Below are 17,856 nucleotides of genomic sequence, written 5' to 3'. Positions count from 1 at the left end.
GCCCCATGACTCGCACCTGTGAGGTCTGCTTCGCTCCCCCGTGGGCTGCGCCTAGAGCGCATGTCCCATGATGCAGACGTGAATGCAGACGCCTCAGCAGGCCGACTCCCCAGAGACAGAGCTGGGCTGACTTTGACTCCTCCCCAGGAGCACGCACGATGTCGCTGGTGGCACTGCCCTTCTACCAGAAGAGACACCGGCACTTTGACCAGTCCTACCGTAACATCCAGACCAGGTACCTGCTGGACGAGTATGCATCCAAAAGGTCAGTCGCCGCCGGCTAGACTTGCCTGCTTCTGCCTGCGGGCCCGCGTGTCGGGTAGGAAGCATTCGTCCCCCGACCCCAGTGACGTCTGCTTTGTGGGAGAGCCGGGATGGCAGTGTCCCCTGGTGCACATGTCCTCTGTGTGACTGCACGGCATCCTGCAGGGTCCTTGGGCCTGGTGCTAAGCCCCTGGTGGAGACCACGACCCCAGGGACTCTTGGTACAAGCTCATCAGTTTTGCTCTTCCTCTGTGTCTTCTAGAAGTAGGATCTAGAAAGTCACCCAACTAGAGAGCAGAGGGACCGAGATCAATGGGACCATACTGGCAGGTGGAGCCAATGTCAATGGCTCTCTACATCGAGATAGTCCTGCGGCAGGAGACGGTATTCCTGCAGATGCAGCTGGCCGCAGCTCTAGGACATCTCTGGGCAGTGGCACATGCCTGTCCCATGCTGTTTGATGGCAGCATCTCTGTGATTTTAATGGGCTGGCTAGAAGGGAGAAGAGACCTCTGGCCTGGCACTGAGCTGTGGGTCCTGCCACATGTCACCCACACCCTATATTTAGATCACTTGTGGCACTCCTGTTGAGTTGCCATCCGCTGTAACCAGAAGTCAAACATCTGCAGCCCCTCCTAAGTGCCGCAGGGAGATTCGGATCCCTGAGGTGCACATACTCAGGACTTTGATCCAGGAGGGACCCTGGGAGGCAGTGACTAGCTTGCAGGGAACGGCCTCAGACCCAGAGGGGCTCAGGCAAGTGTGTGAGGGTGTGTGTGAGGCAGTGACTGGCCCTGGACCCGGGAGATGGGGGAACCTGACTTGGGGGATGTGGAGGGAGAGAGGACGTGATACAGGTTAGGGTTTGTGCATGTGTGCAAGTACTCATGTGTAGGCAGGTGGGAGAGCACACGTGTGCATGCGGGTGTGCCCCAGGTGTGCACTTGTGTGTGAGTATGTGCATGTGTGGACATGTGTGTGTGTGTGTGTGTGTCCCTGTGAGCACGCATGTCCGTGTTTGTGAGCGTGTATTAGTGTGTGTACCGTGTGTGCATGTGAGTGCGTGCCTGTGTGGGAGTGCGCTCTGTGTGCACATGTGTGTGTGGCCAGGACGGTTGGGGTGTATGAAAAGCCAGTGGTGCCTGCTGGGATGCGTGTCAACGATCTCCGGGACAGGTAATTGTTACCCGTGTCTCTCCAGGAGGGCGTCCTCCCGGTCATCCCAGAAGTCCCTGAAGCAGCAGTCATCCGCACAGAGCGCGTCTGGCCAGACCTTGACCGGAGGGACAACCTGCCAGCTCTGTGCCAAGCGGCTGAGCGCCTCGGAGGAGGAGCATAAGAATGAAAGAAGGTAACTGCCCAGCGGCCCCGCGGCTGCTCAGTGTGGTCAGAGCAGACTCAGCGAGCTGTAGGCTGGACGCCCAGGGTGGCACTGGAGTGGACTGGCCTGGCAGTGGGTGGACCCTGACTTCTCCATGCCCATGTTGAGCCTTTGCTGCGTGCACTCTGTGAACCCCAGCAGGGGCTGCTTGGGGGAGTCTCCTGCTCTGTAGCCTGGGGGCTGCAGCTCAGGTCCAGGGGGGCTGGAGGGCCTCTGCAGGAGTCGTCTGCTCACTCTGGAGCGGCCAAGCCAACCGCTGGAGATGGAGTCTGGATTTCCACTCCCAGCCTCTCTGGCTAGTGAGGAACAGTGGCTGATCCCAGCAAGGTCACCTTCCAAAGAGGGAGCCAGGGCCTGAGCAGTCGTCCCAGTGGAAACTGCAGGTCAGAGGGGCTCCATAAATCGTCGTACTTTGCATTTCTGTGGAGTTGGCTCAGCGGACAGAGCGTCATAGGAGAGAGAGGACGGAGTGCAATGTCAGTCCTAAAACTAATCCCAGGTGTGGAAAAATGGCTGGTGGCATTGCTTTGGTCTTTAAAGAACAAAATAAACAGATGGATACTTTACACCGTGATATTTCCCTCCAGCTCCCTACTCTTGCTTAAGGATTTTCTCTATGTCTGTGGACAACACGGAGCCTGAAGGAAAAACGAGACTGGGTTAACATGGCTCCTTTTGAAAATTGTTTTGTGATGGAGTGACTTGTTCAATCAGCCAATAGGTAGCTGTAAGACAAGCTCCTATTTTCAAAGCTTGGAGTTACCTTTTAAGTGTCTTTGGCAAATTTGCCCTGTAGATGGATTTTATTGCCAAATGAAAACTTCTTTTATTAAGGAATCACTTCAAAATGTAGACACAAAAACAATCTGCATATTTAAGTATTTAAAAGGTTTCTTCTATCTAGATTTAAGTTCTCGGAACTGGACAGAGAAGACGTGAGCTGTACCATGTCATTTCATCCGTTGCTCTTCCGTGTGACCTTGCACCGAGGGCATGAACTCCTGTTCCTCAGGTTTCCCACTGGTAGCTCACCACGGGAAGGGCCATGGGTGAGCATATGGCCATGGCTGCTGTCCATGTGGACATGGTGGAGCTGGCCCTGTACTGACCCCCATCCTGCTGTCCTTCTTCCTGGCCGTGTAGCCTTCCACTCTCAGATCCCACATGCACTTTTCCATGTGAGGCACCTGGACAGTGATCCCGCCTCCTTAGGAGGCAAGTGCGTGCTGCCGGGGTTTGATGAGCTGCCGGGGCCTGGTGATTCCCCTCGGATGCTCGCTGTGCTCGTGTGTGAGCGGGGCTGAGAGGTGAAGTGAACTGTGCCCTGTTTTCACACTTCACCTCACACACTAGCCCAGGTGTTATCCCAGCGCTGAATTCCTTACCTACGCGCAGATGACAGTTCACCAACCTGGACCAAGGTGGCGTCAGGGATCCTCAGGTCGTGCTGCTGCTCATGTGAAACAAATACGGGGTCCCGCGGTGGCCTCTGATCCCAGCTGAGGGAGGAGGGTTGCAAGTTGGAGGCCAGCCTCAGAGACTTAGCAGGAGACTGTCTTGAGCTTCAGAACAGGGCTGGGGAAGTCGCCCAGTGATGGGGCGGCAGCCCAGGGGGTCTGAGGCCCCGGCTTCCCCCAAACCAAGCCAGATGCCCAAGGGGCACTGTGCACTGTGTGGCGCTCAGGCGTCCTGGGGACATGGCAGATCAGAAGTGCCCTCCGATGCCTTCGCTTCTGGGCTGGCGAAGGGTGGCCCCCGAGTTCTGGCTGTTACGGGGCTCACCCTCTAGAGTGGACGCACCAGCGATGTCTGGTCAATTCTTCCCACAGGCCAGAGTCCAGCTCAGCTGGTGGCCGATGGGCAGAGACTCTCTCTACATGCCCAGCTGGGGCGGATGGGGGAGGAACTTCCAGACCCACGTTCGTCCTGAACCACGACTGTCAAGGCGGAGCGGGCCTGGGCTCTGTGCTTGGTCTGAGGAGCAGGGGCAGGGCTCACACGGCTTGGAGCCTGACCCTGGAGGCAGGCAGGACTTCTGGTCCTTCCCCGTCACTCAGGGACTCACTGGGCCTGGAGAGGCGCACGCTCCCTGCTCTGCAGACCCACGTTCTAGAGCTGGCCCCGGGAGGGGGGAAGCAGGAGCAGCCTCCTGCCTGGGTGGGTCTCAGGCACCTGTGAAGCCAGTGCCCCGACCCACAGCCGTGGATGCTCAGGACCCAGGCCGCACTCTGCAGGGAGAGAGGCGCCGAGGGACGCAGGCAGTGGTGAGCCGGGAGAGGCCCTGGGAGCCGACGGCGGGCGAGCCCCAGGAGAAGCGGGAGTCAGCGTTCAGGATCCAGGAGAGGCCCGCCTGGCGTGAGGAGGTGTCCTCTGACGGGCCGACAGGGGCCCAGCACATCTGGGCTAGACGGAGTCGGGCGGGGGACTCGGGGCCATGTGTCAGAGGTGACAGGAAGGCCTGTCAACATGGGCCGAGTGATGCTGGCTGTGTGTCTCTCTCTGTGTGAAGAAGCTGTGGAATTTTCTGGAATCCTGATCTCAAGTATGTAGCACTCAGTCTGAGTTTTATTTGGGGTTTGGGCAGCTGCCAACCTGCAGTCAGGCCTGTGGGTTTGTGGGAAGGGCCTTGGACGGGAGCCCTGCGCCTGGGTGCGGACACCCATGGTCCCTCTGATCTGGATGACTTTCCCCACCCCTGGGCACAGGGTCCCTCCAGCTCTGGTGGCCTGGCTCTGGGGCCTGGTGCCACCTCTGATGGCAGAGCACCAACTCTGACTTCCACAGCTTCTCCTTCCCAGACTCCCACACAACCCGCCCCTCCCCACGGGCACCAGAGTACCCCCGAGTCCTAGTGCGGGCATTTACTGGGGACAGTAGTAGGAGAGGTCCCTCCTGAGGAGGACAAAGGACACAGGCTGTCTGCATAAAGCCCACAGAGGAACTAGCAGAGCTCTGGGGCCCGTGGGCAGTGCTGGGGCCAGGAGGGGCTTCGTGGGAGGACAGAGTTTCAACAGGAGGGTGCAGTGGGGAGACGTCTGTGAGTGGGGTGCAGTCCCAGGGGTAACGAGAGCAGCCGATTCTGGTGGCCAGTGGGGTGCCTGACGAAGACGGGGATGAGGTCGGGACGCAGGGCCTGGTTCTGAGGACATCCCTGGCGCCGTGGGGTCAGGTGGAGCGGAGGGGCTCACAAAGGCGGGCTGTGAGCACTCAGCCACTTCTCCGTCCTCACGGACCGGAGGCTCTACGTCTTCTGCTTTCCTCTCTGGAACACAGACTTTTTCTTGACTGTTTGTTTAAAGCTGGCTGAGTCTCACATGGGTTCAGAAACCACAGCCTGCCCAGGAGACCAGGCTCCCCACACCGGTCCACATTCCCAGGCGTCAGTCAGGTCAGGGCCAACACAGAAGCGGCTCTCGTCCAGCAGCTTCTGACTGCTGATCTCCTAGGAGACAGCCGAGCCCTCTGCTTCGTCCAAGGAAGAGCCCACCTCTTGGCTTCAGTGGCCCCGTCTTTATGAAGTGCCTGCTGGGCACGAGTTCCGTGGACATGAGAACAGGGGCTGGCCCTCCTGAAGGACAGTCCCCCCACCCTCTGGCCCTGCAGCAGTCCTCCATCTCTGGAATCTCCAACCAGCACACGCAGCTCCCCGATGCCCAAGGCGGCCAGGTGTGAGTGTGGCGTTTGCCACGGCTGCTCCAGGTCTCTAGAACATGGCCAGCTGTGACAGTCAGGCCTGTCGTGGCCCAAGAAGACCTGAGCCTGTCCCTCCTGCCTGGTTCTCTTCATAAATCACACACATGCTCTTCTTCACAACTTCTTCCCCAAAATACACTCTAAAAGAAAGAGGCAGAATGAGTGCAGGTGGCGCGTCCCACTCTGGGCGTCCAGGAGGGCCTGTGGCCGGTCAGCCCACCTGGTCTTCTCTGCACTTGACCTTAACACAGCCTCTTGGACCTGCAGGTACCAGTCCCTGGTGGCTGCCTATGGAGAGGCCAAGCGGGAGCGCTTCCTCAGTGAGCTGGCCCAGCTGGAGGAGAACGTGCACCTGGCGCGGTCCCAGGCCCGGGACAAGCTGGACAAGTACGCCCTGCAGCACCTGGTAGGAGGAGCCGGGGTCTGGGAAGCGGGGTGGACGCGGTTGGCCTCCTCCCAGGTGGTGAGTGCCTGGCGCCCAGCCATGCCGCGCTGCCCCGACCCTTCTTGCTCCTGTGTGGCAGGTGGAGGACCAGATGGCGTGGGAGAGACACGCGTTTGAGGAGCGTGTGAGCAGGGCCCCTGAGATCCTGGTGCGGCTGAGGTCCCACACCGTCTGGGAGAAGATGTCCGTGAGGCTCTGCTTCACCGTGCAGGGCTTCCCCACGCCCGTGGTACAATGGTGAGGGGCTCTGCTGTGGAGGGACAAGGTCCCACCGTGTCTCCTTCCAGGAAGGGGGCTTGGAGAAGCACGAGGTGGAGACAGGTGAACAGGAACTCACAAAGTCTCCGTTTAATAATGTGCTGGCGTTTAGTGACGTTGACTCAGCCCATCTTCCAGAGCATTTTGAAGGCAGTTCCCTGTCACGCCCTGTGTTTGCAAGCCCCGCTCTCACCCAGTTGGCCTCAGCACCACTGCTGGTTCTGGGCGCCAAGCCCACGGGTCTGGCCTGTGGTAGGAATCAGCATGAGAACTGAAGAGCTGAATCTTCACCCCCCACAGACCCTGCTTGCTTCAGCATCTGCTGCAAAACCAAGTATCTGTGTGTGCGTTCCCTGGTGGGTCAGTACCAGGGAGTTCTGCCCTTCAGGGGAGGCCCTCCTTGGCCATGGGTCAGTGCTGTGGGTTCACCCCACGGGCTCCAGGGACACAGCCTGATAGGCCAGACTGCATCCTAGCTAGCACAAGCTACAGTTTTTTTGTTTTGTTTTTTTAATGAAATGAACTTCTGAACTCTTAACAAGGCTCAAGCAGATGTTTGGAGGTGGCCTTCTGCAGGTCAGAGGTTGCCTGGACAGCCCTAATGATGCAGCACAGCCTAAAAGAGAACCCCAAACAGAGCCAGGCTCAGTGGTGCATGCCTGTGTTCCAGCTACTTGGGAGGCTGAGGCAGGAGGATCTCAAGTTCAAGGCCAGCCTGTGCAAATTAGTGAGACCCTGTCTCACAGTTAAGAATAAAAAGGGGGGTAACTCAATGGCAGAGTGCACCTGGGTTCAATCCCAGTACTGCAAAATAAATAAATAAAAATAAAAATATAAAATATATAAAAAGCAAACTAAAAATGGACCTCATGCCTTCTGGATCCCCTGTGTGGTGCTGAGGAAGGGGCCAGGCATTGGCAGAGCAGATCTGCGTAGAGGGCAGTGTGGGGTCTGAGAAAGGTTGCAGACAAGTCTGCCTTTAAACTAAAATAGAGGTTTCCTTGACCAGGTACAAAAATGGCAGCCTGATCTGCCAGGCAGGTGAGCCAGGGAAGTACCGGATTGAGAGCAAGTATGGCGTGCACACTCTGGAGATCAACAGGTAAGGACCTGTGGGTGGTGGTGTATGCTGGGACTGCATTCTGGAATCTGTTCAAACTCAAGAGAAGGCAGGGCCTCACCTTGGCCCTGGTGCCAGGACTGAGCACACAGATTCTGGAAGCAAAGACAGAAGTGGTTTACGGAAAACGAGCAGAACCTAGTCTCCTAGCTGCACCAAAATGCAGGGCGATCCTGAGGACCCCTGCTCAGCAGACTGCCTCACTGCCAGGCCTGAGACATGACCCTCAGCTCAGGCCTTGCCCAGTGGACTGGCCTTGGTCGCCTTCCCTTGCAACGCACTAAACAATTGTAGAAGGTGCAGACGATTATGTTAAAACTGTGCCCACAGCCAGTGTTCAGTCAGTGTTTCGCTGTGCATCTAGCTGTGTCTTTTCTCACATGACATAGCACACACAGACACAGCACACACAGACACAGGGACACACAGACTTAGAGACACACACACACACACACACACACACACACACACACAGCAACAGATGGCATGTGCACACAGAAGCTCATGACACTTTGTTCTTCCAGCGGCGAGCTGTGCCGTCCCTGTGCTACTCACTGAGAACCTACGGTGTGCCCTGTGCTATGCTAGATGCTGGGGTATGCTGGCCACCAAAGCCCATCCTCCAGGCTTGACCTTTCACACAGCATCAGAATGTCACATGCCTCCTCTTCCACCCACAGCCCTCTAGGACACCATCTGATGGTGCAACTGTCACTTTTTAAACCAATGAGACGGCTTCATTACTGTAATCACAGTGCACACCTGCCCTGGAGGTGAAAGACCTCAGGTTCCCCGTGACCTGGATGGATCCTTAGCCCTTCCTGAGCACATTCTCTTCTGAAGGTGATCGTCGGGAGGCAGCAGAGCTTCCCCACAGCCCAGCAGGGACTGTGGAACTCAGGTCCAAGGTCACACATCACAAGTGTGTGAGTGTCACACCTGTGCATGATCTGTGGTGTGCACTGTAGGACAGCCGGAGCCCGAGCAGGCGGGAAGCAGGATGGGGCAGAGCCCGAGCAGGAGCGAGGAAGGCACTGGGGGGGAGGGGACCGGCCAAGCCACCTAGAGGGCTCTTGCAGAGGCATGCCAGAGTGACGAGGCCCCATGTGGTGGGGAGCCCTGAGGAGCAAGATCAGGTATGAAGGAAGGACAGGTACGGAGGGGATAAGGTGTGGGGGAATCAGGTATGGAGGAGGTCAGGTATGAATGGATGGTGCATTGAGGAGAACCATGATGGAGGAAGACCAGGGTGGAGGGGGACCAGGATGGAGGAGACCAGGATGGAGGGGGACCAGGATTGAGGGGGACCAGGATGGAGGAGACCAGGATGGAGGGGGACCAGGATGGAGGGGACTAGGGTGGAGGGGACCAGGATGGAGGGGACTAGGGTGGAGGGGGACCAGGATGGAGGGGGACCAGGATGGAGGAGACCAGGATGGAGGGGACCAGGATGGAGGGGGACAAGGATGGAGGGGACAAGGATGGAGGGGAACCAGGATGGAGAGGGACCAGAATGGAGGGGGACCAGGATGGAGGAGACCAGGATGGAGGGGACTAGGGTGGAGGGGACAAGGATGGAGGGGGACCATTGTGGAGGGGAACCAGGATGGAAAGGGACCAGAATGGAGGGGGACCAGGATGGAGGGGGACCAGGATGGAGGGGACCAGGATGGAGGGAGACCAGGATGGAGGGGGACCAGGATGGAGGGGGATCAGGATGGAGGGGACCAGGATGGAGGGAGACCAGGATGGATAATACCAGGATGGAGGGGGACCAGGATGGAGGGGGACCAGGATGGAGGGGGATCAGGATGGAGGGGACCAGGATGGAGGGGACCAGGATGGAGGGGGATCAGGATGGAGGGGACCAGGATGGAGGGGGATCAGGATGGAGGGGACCAGGATGGAGGGGAACCAGGATGGAGAGGGACCAGAATGGAGGGGGACCAGGATGGAGGAGACCAGGATGGAGGGGACTAGGGTGGAGGGGACAAGGATGGAGGGGGACCATTGTGGAGGGGAACCAGGATGGAAAGGGACCAGAATGGAGGGGGACCAGGATGGAGGGGGACCAGGATGGAGGGGACCAGGATGGAGGGAGACCAGGATGGAGGGGGACCAGGATGGAGGGGGATCAGGATGGAGGGGACCAGGATGGAGGGAGACCAGGATGGATAATACCAGGATGGAGGGGGACCAGGATGGAGGGGGACCAGGATGGAGGGGGATCAGGATGGAGGGGACCAGGATGGAGGGGACCAGGATGGAGGGGGATCAGGATGGAGGGGACCAGGATGGAGGGGAACCAGGATGGAGAGGGACCAGAATGGAGGGGGACCAGGATGGAGGAGACCAGGATGGAGGGGACTAGGGTGGAGGGGACAAGGATGGAGGGGGACCATTGTGGAGGGGAACCAGGATGGAAAGGGACCAGAATGGAGGGGGACCAGGATGGAGGGGGACCAGGATGGAGGGGACCAGGATGGAGGGAGACCAGGATGGAGGGGGACCAGGATGGAGGGGGATCAGGATGGAGGGGACCAGGATGGAGGGAGACCAGGATGGATAATACCAGGATGGAGGGGGACCAGGATGGAGGGGGACCAGGATGGAGGGGGATCAGGATGGAGGGGACCAGGATGGAGGGGACCAGGATGGAGGGGGATCAGGATGGAGGGGACCAGGATGGAGGGAGACCAGGATGGATAATACCAGGATGGAGGGGGACCAGGATGGAGGGGGACCAGGATGGAGGGGACCAGGATTAAGGGGGACCAGGATGGAGGGGACCAGGATTAAGGGGGACCAGGATGGAGGGGACCAGGATTAAGGGGGACCAGGATGGAGGGGGACCAGGATGGAGGGGACGATGATGAAGGGGACCAGGGTGGAGGGGAACCAGGATGGAGGAGGACCAGGGTGGAGGGGAACCAGGATGGAGGGGACCAGGATGGAGGGGGACCAGGATGGAGGGGGACCAGGATGGATAATACCAGGATGGAGGGGGACCAGGATGGAGGAGACTAGGATGGAGGGGGACCAGGATAGAGGGGGACAAGGATGGATGGGGACCAGGATGTAGGAGACCAGGATGGAGATGGACCAGGATGGAGGGGTCCAGGATGGAGGGGGACCAGGGTGGAGGTGGACCAGGATGGAGGGGGACCAGGATGGAGGAGACCAGGATAGAGATGGACCAGGGCACATTCTCTTTTGAAAGTGATCATTGGGAGTCAGTAGGAGATGGACCAGGATGGAGGGGACCAGGATGGAGAGGGACCAGGATGGAGGGGACCAGGATGGAGAGTGACCAGGATGGAGGGGTCCAGGATAGAGCGGGACCAGGATGAAGGGGGACCAGGATGGAGGGGGACCAGGATGGAGGGGACCAGGGTGGAGATGGACCAGGATGGAGGGGACCAGGATGGAGGGGGACCAGGATGGAGGGAGACCACGATGGAGGCAGCTGCCAGAGTTAAGCATCATGTCAGGTCTTGGGGACCTGTTGAGGGCTGATACTGGTGGAACGGCTGGTGGAGCCTGGCTGGAGCTGGGTTCAGGGGCTTCTCTGCCAGTCCCTCTCTGTGTGCAGAGGCCAGTGCACCTGGTTCTCTCCTGTCCAGCACTCCCTTGCCTTCCCCTCAGCAGCTCTCTTGCTTCCTGTTTCTGCTGACTCCTGCCTTCCCACTCAGGCTGGGAAGAGAGCCTGTGCCTCTGCGGGGGGTCCTGACCTTTAGGGGTGTCTGCTGTGACTGGCGGGGGCACGTACCAAGCTGTATTTAATCATTGCTTTAAGCAGAAAAGCAGAGGAAAGTCACCCAGGGATGTTTGCAGCATTCACAGTGGACACTGGGCACAACGTGGAGCAGAGTGGAGTAGAGTTCAGATAAAGCTGGCTGATGGCTGACGGGAGATCACAGCTCAGTCATCCACACGCTCAGGGGTCCTACACGCCCTGCATTTTGAACAAACCTGCAAATATTTGGGAAATTTGGGGAAAGGAAACTTCTGAGACTGGCTTCTCTCTCAGTCTTCTTACCCCCATCGTTACGTTTTTAGAAGATGAAATACTAATGTTCTTCAGGAAAAGAGCATCAGGGAAGCCCACAAATTATAACTAATCTCAGCTGTTCATTCCGAAGTGCTGAGCACACACCATCTGATCCGAGCTGATGGCAGGGTGTGGATGTGTTCTCCACCCCTCCCTGGGCTGGCACGGAGCTCCCCTCTGCCCAGGATGACATTTGCTCCTATGAATAGTCTTTGGCTACTGCAGCTGAATTTTTAAAGTGCCAAAGCAGCTCACCCTTTGGTACTCTCCGGATCTGAACTTGTGATTGACACTGTTTTATGTGCTCGTCAGTGTTCTCTAAGGACCCACACTGGCTTGAACGGAGACCCATTTCTTTACAGGGCACATGTGGGTGTTTAGGAGAACCTGCCTTTCCATTAGCCACGCCACCATTGCCCACTCCTAGCAGAATGATTTTAGAACTGAAATTTTCTTGTATTTGATTTTTGGACTTTGGCATTTAGATTGTGATTTGAGTTAAATTTTAAGTCCAGTGTCTGCCTCTTAACACCTGAGGGCACTGGGCCTTGTCTACCCACAAGGGATTTACTGCCCATCTGGAAACATGAAGTAGCCTTAGTTTCTTAATTGCTGTTGTGTTGGGGACGCTTGAACTGAGACCCTGGGAGGCAAAGTGCCCTGTGAAAGTTTCTAAAATTTGAGACCAAAGAAAACTCTCTCTATTCTGGGACTCTGTCCAAGTAGAAAATAAAACCCTTGCAAGTTCCTGCATCATGAAGTCAGGGCTGGAATTAGACCCCAGGCTTGCTGAGCACTGTCTCTGGTGTGGCCTGGGCAGGAGCAGAAGGCTGGGTCCTGCTGAGGTAATGGGTGGGATCAGCTCTTGCCTCTTCAGTTTAGCTGCAGACAGAGTCTGGCTGGACACCTCCCCCTCCTGGCCTCCCGGCCTCCCTGCTGCCTCCCGCCTCTGCCCCAGGCACTGTGCTTCCGCAGCCCTGAACAGTACCAGCCGTGGACAGACCCCTTTGTGCCCTCTCCTCGTACGTGTGTGCTTGTCTGGGACATGTCCACTTCTACTGCAGCATGTTTTCTGCTCTGTGAAACATTCACTAGAGAGACCTGTGGAAAGAGTGAGAGGAACAGGAGCAGGTGGAGGTCCTCGCCTATGGGGCCCTTCCCCGGAGTCCCCAGCTCTGGGGACCACTGCCGTAAGTCAGTGGGTCTCGGTCACTTTACAGCCCTCAGGCTCTCCTAAAAACCAGACGGAAGCCCGTGGACCTGTCCTGGGCGCGCCCAGCCTGGAAGGTGCAAGCTCTGGGCACACGGCTCTGTCCGCTTCCTGTGTCCTGCCCTGGGTGTGAGCACGAAGTGCTAATGGGTTACTTGACAGCTAATTGGTGCTAATGCGCTAGGTGGCTCTGGCCACCCTGTGCCCCAGTCTGTCTGCGAGGACAAACCAGGAGCCCAGGGACAGGCTGCTGCCTCGGCCTCTTGGGCTCAGCCTGCTGCTCCCCTCCTTCCCTCAGCCTCCGCTGGACTCCGTGTGTTCCATGTCCCTCCTGTTCCTCGAGCTCCTCCCTGCTCAGGAAAGGGAGGCAGCCATCATCCAGATTCAGAAAACGGAAGAGCTGTGCGTTCTGTAGGAAGGTGAGGGCCAGCAGGGCCCGAGTGGTGCAGAGCGTGCAGGGGACCTCTCCTGAGCCTCCGGTCCTGCTCCTGGAGTTCAGCTAAGACATCTTAATGGAGGACATGTAGGCAATGTTGATCCTAAATCACAAGGTTTTCCAAGTACGTTGTTTATCCAGTCATCAGAGTTCCCCTCGGAGGCGTAGGTGCTGGATACACACGTTCTAAGGGTTTATAGTAGGCACGGTTTTTCATGATAAAGTGAACCGACGAGAATCACCAGTCAGGGTCATTACCCTTCCATTAAGCACAGAGTTGAAGCCCAACTTGTGGCTGATGAACTCAAGTCTCATCCTCCACCTCCCTGAGGGATCTGATGGCCCAACAGAGAATAAAACCCTGATTCACAAGGATAGATGGTTGCAAAAGGAAGCAAGATTTACCCGGAAGTCTCAGGACATGATTCAGGTAGTAGGAACTCTCCCCAAGGCCCAAGCACAGCAGATTTGACTGTCATGCAAAATCCTTGTGATTGCCCTTTGTCAGGTACTGAGCGTATGATGGGCCTGAGCACAGGCTTTCACTACAGGCTTAAGAATCGCTAAAATACATAATGAACAAGATGTTTTCAGCACAGGATTCAATTTGAAAACCCTGGAGTGCAATTTGGAAACCACCTTACTGACCGTTGCCCCCGGGTGTCGACAGGTAGACAGGCTGGTGAGATTTCTGGTGACTGTTCCAGTCTCTGGGCCATCATCTGCCTGCTCCCTGAGGTCCAGACAGATCCTCTCTTCCCTTGGCAGTCGGGAGCCAGGGTTTGCCCTGTTGACTGGCCACTCCTGGACATCTTGCGTGGGGCTGCCCCGTTGGCTCCGCTATGTGCTGGGTGGTTGCATTGGGCTTCTGGTTCCCCCTTTCCAAGGCTTGGCCTGTCCCTGTGTGACCCCCACATGGGCTCCAGGTTAGGGGGGGTTGAGTGGGCCCTTGGCGCAGGACGCTTTGCCTCTTGGCCAGGTGCTGTGACCCGAACACTTCCAGCCAGGTCTGTGGATGGGTCTGTGCTTTTCCTCTGTCTGTCGAGTTATTGCTAGCAGGGGTGGGGTTGGAGAAAGGCTTAGGGCTTATCCCAGAAGGGCGTATTTCTATTTGGAGAATGCACTTAGGAAATTACAATGCTGTTTGAAAGAAGTAAACAAACAGTGAGTGAATATGGACAAGGAGAGTAGTGACCCCCAGCCCAGCCCAGGTGTGCTCGGGCGGTCCTGGTGGGCGTGAGCATGTGTGCTCCCCAGGCAGAGCCACCTAGGACGTGGGAAAGGCATCCACACGAGGACAGGACTTGTGTGCTGGCACCACCCTGTAGCTGTGTGTCGGGCAGCACATGAGGAGGTGCAAGGGAGCGTGGTTCCTAAGGAGCAGACACCAGAACCCTGGTTGAGCATGGCTCTGCAGTGGGCCGTGGCTACAGGGGGAGCCAGAAACATGCACTCAGTCTCAGCTTGATTTCTCCCTGAGCCGTGGCTCTTAAGGGAGCCAGGGGGCACAGCAGACTGCACTGAACCTCAGGAGGAAGGGAGGGAGTACCGGCAGGGCCCAGGCCTCCGAACCATCCCTCCCCTTCATGGGAGGTGGTGTATTGTCTGTTCAAAGAAAATATTTCTAGCTCCGAGATGAAGAGAGAAGAAAATAAAATTATTAATGACCCAGGGATGGGTTGTCATGGGGGCATCGCTTCTTAATGCACTTTAAAATCAGACTCTGGTAAACTCTTCTTTTTTCAACAGTGTGATTTTTGGGGTGTGTTTTCTTTTCTAGGTGAAGATCTTACCACGGGTCTGGCAGGGAAACTGTTCCAAGAGTGCAATGTTTGGGGTCTGTGGACTCCTTTCCCCAAGTCTTCCAAAGATTTGGGGGAAGATTCCTTCTCCCACAGGAATGGGAGAGCAGCACCTGTTTTCCAGGGTCCCGGAGGGGGCCACTGTGACGTCACTGGCAGAGAGCCTGGACAGGGAAACCCCAGAAGGAACGGCTACTCACAGCCCCTGCCGAGCCTCGGGTGGGGGGCGGTCTCAGTAGGACTGAGCTGGGCCTCTGCAGGACTGAGCTGGGCCTCTGCAGGACTGAGCTGGGCCTCTGCAGGACTGAGCTGGGCCTCTGCAGGACTGAGCTGGGCCTCTGCAGGACTGAGCTGGGCCTCTGCAGGACAGCTGGGCCTCTGCAGGACTGAGCTGGGCCTCTGCAGGACTGAGCTGGGCCTCTGCAGGACAGCTGGGCCTCTGCAGGACTGAGCTGGGCCTCTGCAGGACAGCTGGGCCTCTGCAGGACTGAGCTGGGCCTCTGCAGGACTGAGCTGGGCCTCTGCAGGACTGAGCTGGGTCTCAGTAGGACTGAGCTGGGCCTCTGCAGGACTGAGCTGGGTCTCAGTAGGACTGAGCTGGGCCTCTGCAGGACTGAGCTGGGTCTCAGTAGGACTGAGCTGGGCCTCTGCAGGACTGAGCTGGGCCTCTGCAGGACTGAGCTGGGCCTCTGCAGGACTGAGCTGGGCCTCTGCAGGACAGCTGGGGTGGTGTGGAAGTGCCGGCCGAGGCCTGGGGCTCTGCTACCTTCAGGTCATGGTCTTCCCAGGTTCCCAGGGATGGACCTGCACCCCTGCCTCAGGTCGGGTCCAGCGCAGGCTTTTTGTTTTAGTTGTTGATGGACCTTGATTCTATTTATTTATGAGGTGCTGAGGATCAACCCCAGGGCCTTGCACATGCCAGGGGGGGCGCTCCACCACTGAGCCCCAGCCCAGCCCTCCAGCGCAGGCTTTTTAATATGTCCTGATGAGGAATTTGCATTTGGGGGACCGTTTTGTTCGAGGTCCTGGGCATGACTCCTAGGAACTGGAAATCCTGTTGCGGGGCGGGGTTGGGTTACAGAGTGGGTTTTGCTGTCTAGCAGGGCGTGGCTCACTTGGGAGGTTAGTGGGTCTCTGCACACGTCTGGAACCCCCTTGCTTGTGCCGGACAAAACTCTGGTCCCTGCTGGGCCTCCCTGAGTTCTTGTGCACCTCTGCTGGCTGTCATCCTGGAGGGTTGGGGACGGTGCCAAGTGCACGCGCTGTCTGTCATGGTGGAGGTCATCAGGACCTGGAGATGGGGCTCCCTGTGCAAGTTCCTAGGCTGCCTGGACCTTCTTGTCATGGCTCCCAGGCAGGTGGCCCCGGGCCATGCTGACCAGGGGCCTGGCTTTCCCTGCCAGAGTCCTTGCTCTCGGCAGAGCGGGTGCAGGCCCCCGTCTTGCCCCTGTACGTTCCCCGCCCGGTGATTCTGCTGGAGGTGGAGGTCCCGGAGCCTGCATGCCGTGGAGGAGAGTCCTAGGCCCAGGTGGAAGAGGCTTCCCAGGATGAAACGGAGGCCGTCAACACCTGCGTCTTTTCCCTCTCAGTCAAAGCCCAGCTGTGGTCTGGGATCGGATGTTCTTCTGTCTATAATTAATTCCGCTGCCGTCCGCCGCTCCACGGCAGCGCTGGCATTGTTCTTGAACACACGCTCAGGAGCAGCCCATCCAGGTCACGGGGTTTGCTTTCGAGGGATGTCTTTGTTCAAGTTCAGGTCGCGGGCTTTTCCAGAGCCGCTCCACAGACCCGCTTTTTCTATTCAAGGGCGGACTTTGATGACACTGCGACCTACTCGGCAGTGGCCACCAATGGGCACGGACAGGTGTCAACCAACGCTGCGGTGGTGGTGAGAAGTGCGTGCCCACCCGGGGGGCGGCCAGCCTGGGCCCGGCTGGTCTCTCTCTTTGCCTTGTTCACCTGATTGTCCTGCAGGGTTCCGAGGCGACGAGGAGCCACTCTACTCCGTGGGACTCCCAATCGGACGTGAGTGGGGCAGGGGCTGGGAACACGTGTGCAGACAGCATCCGAGGGAGAGCCTGTGGCTAAGTCAGGTCCACTCTTAGTTTTGACGTTACATTTTGTTAGACTCCCAGGTCTAAAACATATACAGCTGGTTTTCCTCTGACACGCACCCCTCACACCCCTGCCCAGCGTACCTTTGAGATCGGGTCTGCCGACACTGCTGGGTCTAGTTAATTCGTTTGATGCACTAAAAATGACACTATTGATGAATGGCCACTGTTCATTTTGAAACTGACTTCTGAGGCCTCAGTTGGGTATGAGGTGGGGAGTTGGCCTTTGCTTAAGCCCAAGGCTCGGTCCGAGCTGTGCCTGAGTGACCGGACCTGACTCTGGGATGCCCGTCTGCCTCCCACCTGGCTCAGCTCGGCTGCTCTAACAGTCCTGTGGCTTATGTGACTGAACAACAGGTGCTAATTTCTCAGGGTTTTGGAGGCAGCAAGCCCAAGACCAGGGCACCGGCAGGATGGATTCTGGCAAGGTCCACCCCTGGTTTGCAGATGGCATGTCCTTGCTGTGCCCACACCTGCAGGGACCAGTCCTCAGAACCTCACTCAGCCCTGCTCTCCTCCAGGGCCACTGCCTGCTAGCCTGTGGGGCTGGGCTGCAGCCTACGAATGTGGTGGACACACGTTTGGGCCGGCAGGGCTCCCGAGAGGGGGCGCAGTTTGAGGTGGAGCACTCTGCTGTGGTCAGGGCACCTCTGGGCAGAAGCCACCACGGTGCTGACTGCCCCACTTGCTCCTGCAGTGCCCCTGTCCTCGGTGATCCCGTACACACACTTCGATGTTCAGTTCTTGGAGAAATTTGGAGTTACCTTCCGAAGAGAGGGTGAGACGCTCACGCTCAAGTGCACACTGCTGGTGACCCCAGACCTGAAGAGGGTGCAGCCACGGGCCGAGTGGTACAGGGACGGTGAGTGTCTGGCCGCCCGCCCGCGCTGAGTGCTGGGCAGCAATGGTCCTTGATGCTGGCATGGGTCGGCCTTCCCCCTGCCCCTGGGCTTGCTGTGGTGGCAAAGCCACACCAGGGACTGGGGGGGGGGGCTTGGCAGCCGACACTGACCTTGAACTCCATCTGGGAGGACCCTGGAGAGGTAGTGAGGAGCTTCCTGAATCCAGACGTGTCGGTGTGG

The 17,856-nt window shown here is 57.8% G+C and overlaps 1 protein-coding gene across 1 annotated transcript in view; it reads left to right on the top strand.

The window, feature by feature from the left end:
• Positions 1 to 17,856, top strand: part of Myom2 (myomesin 2) — a 63,132-nt gene that overhangs the window by 3,732 nt on the left and 41,544 nt on the right. Inside the window, exons 2-9 of the mRNA XM_026380158.2 lie at positions 148 to 265; positions 1,466 to 1,615; positions 5,606 to 5,744; positions 5,863 to 6,020; positions 7,051 to 7,143; positions 16,467 to 16,555; positions 16,635 to 16,685; positions 17,472 to 17,636. Of these exons, the coding sequence (XP_026235943.2) occupies positions 159 to 265; positions 1,466 to 1,615; positions 5,606 to 5,744; positions 5,863 to 6,020; positions 7,051 to 7,143; positions 16,467 to 16,555; positions 16,635 to 16,685; positions 17,472 to 17,636 (952 nt within the window). The 5' untranslated portion in view covers positions 148 to 158. The remainder of the gene's footprint in view (positions 1 to 147; positions 266 to 1,465; positions 1,616 to 5,605; positions 5,745 to 5,862; positions 6,021 to 7,050; positions 7,144 to 16,466; positions 16,556 to 16,634; positions 16,686 to 17,471; positions 17,637 to 17,856) is intronic.

Source organism: Urocitellus parryii, chromosome 14, assembly GCF_045843805.1.
Source record: "Urocitellus parryii isolate mUroPar1 chromosome 14, mUroPar1.hap1, whole genome shotgun sequence".
In the NCBI taxonomy this organism is placed as follows: Eukaryota; Metazoa; Chordata; class Mammalia; order Rodentia; family Sciuridae; genus Urocitellus; species Urocitellus parryii.
Note: the sequence above shows the minus strand (reverse complement) of the source record. Positions and strands in the feature narration are given on the sequence as shown.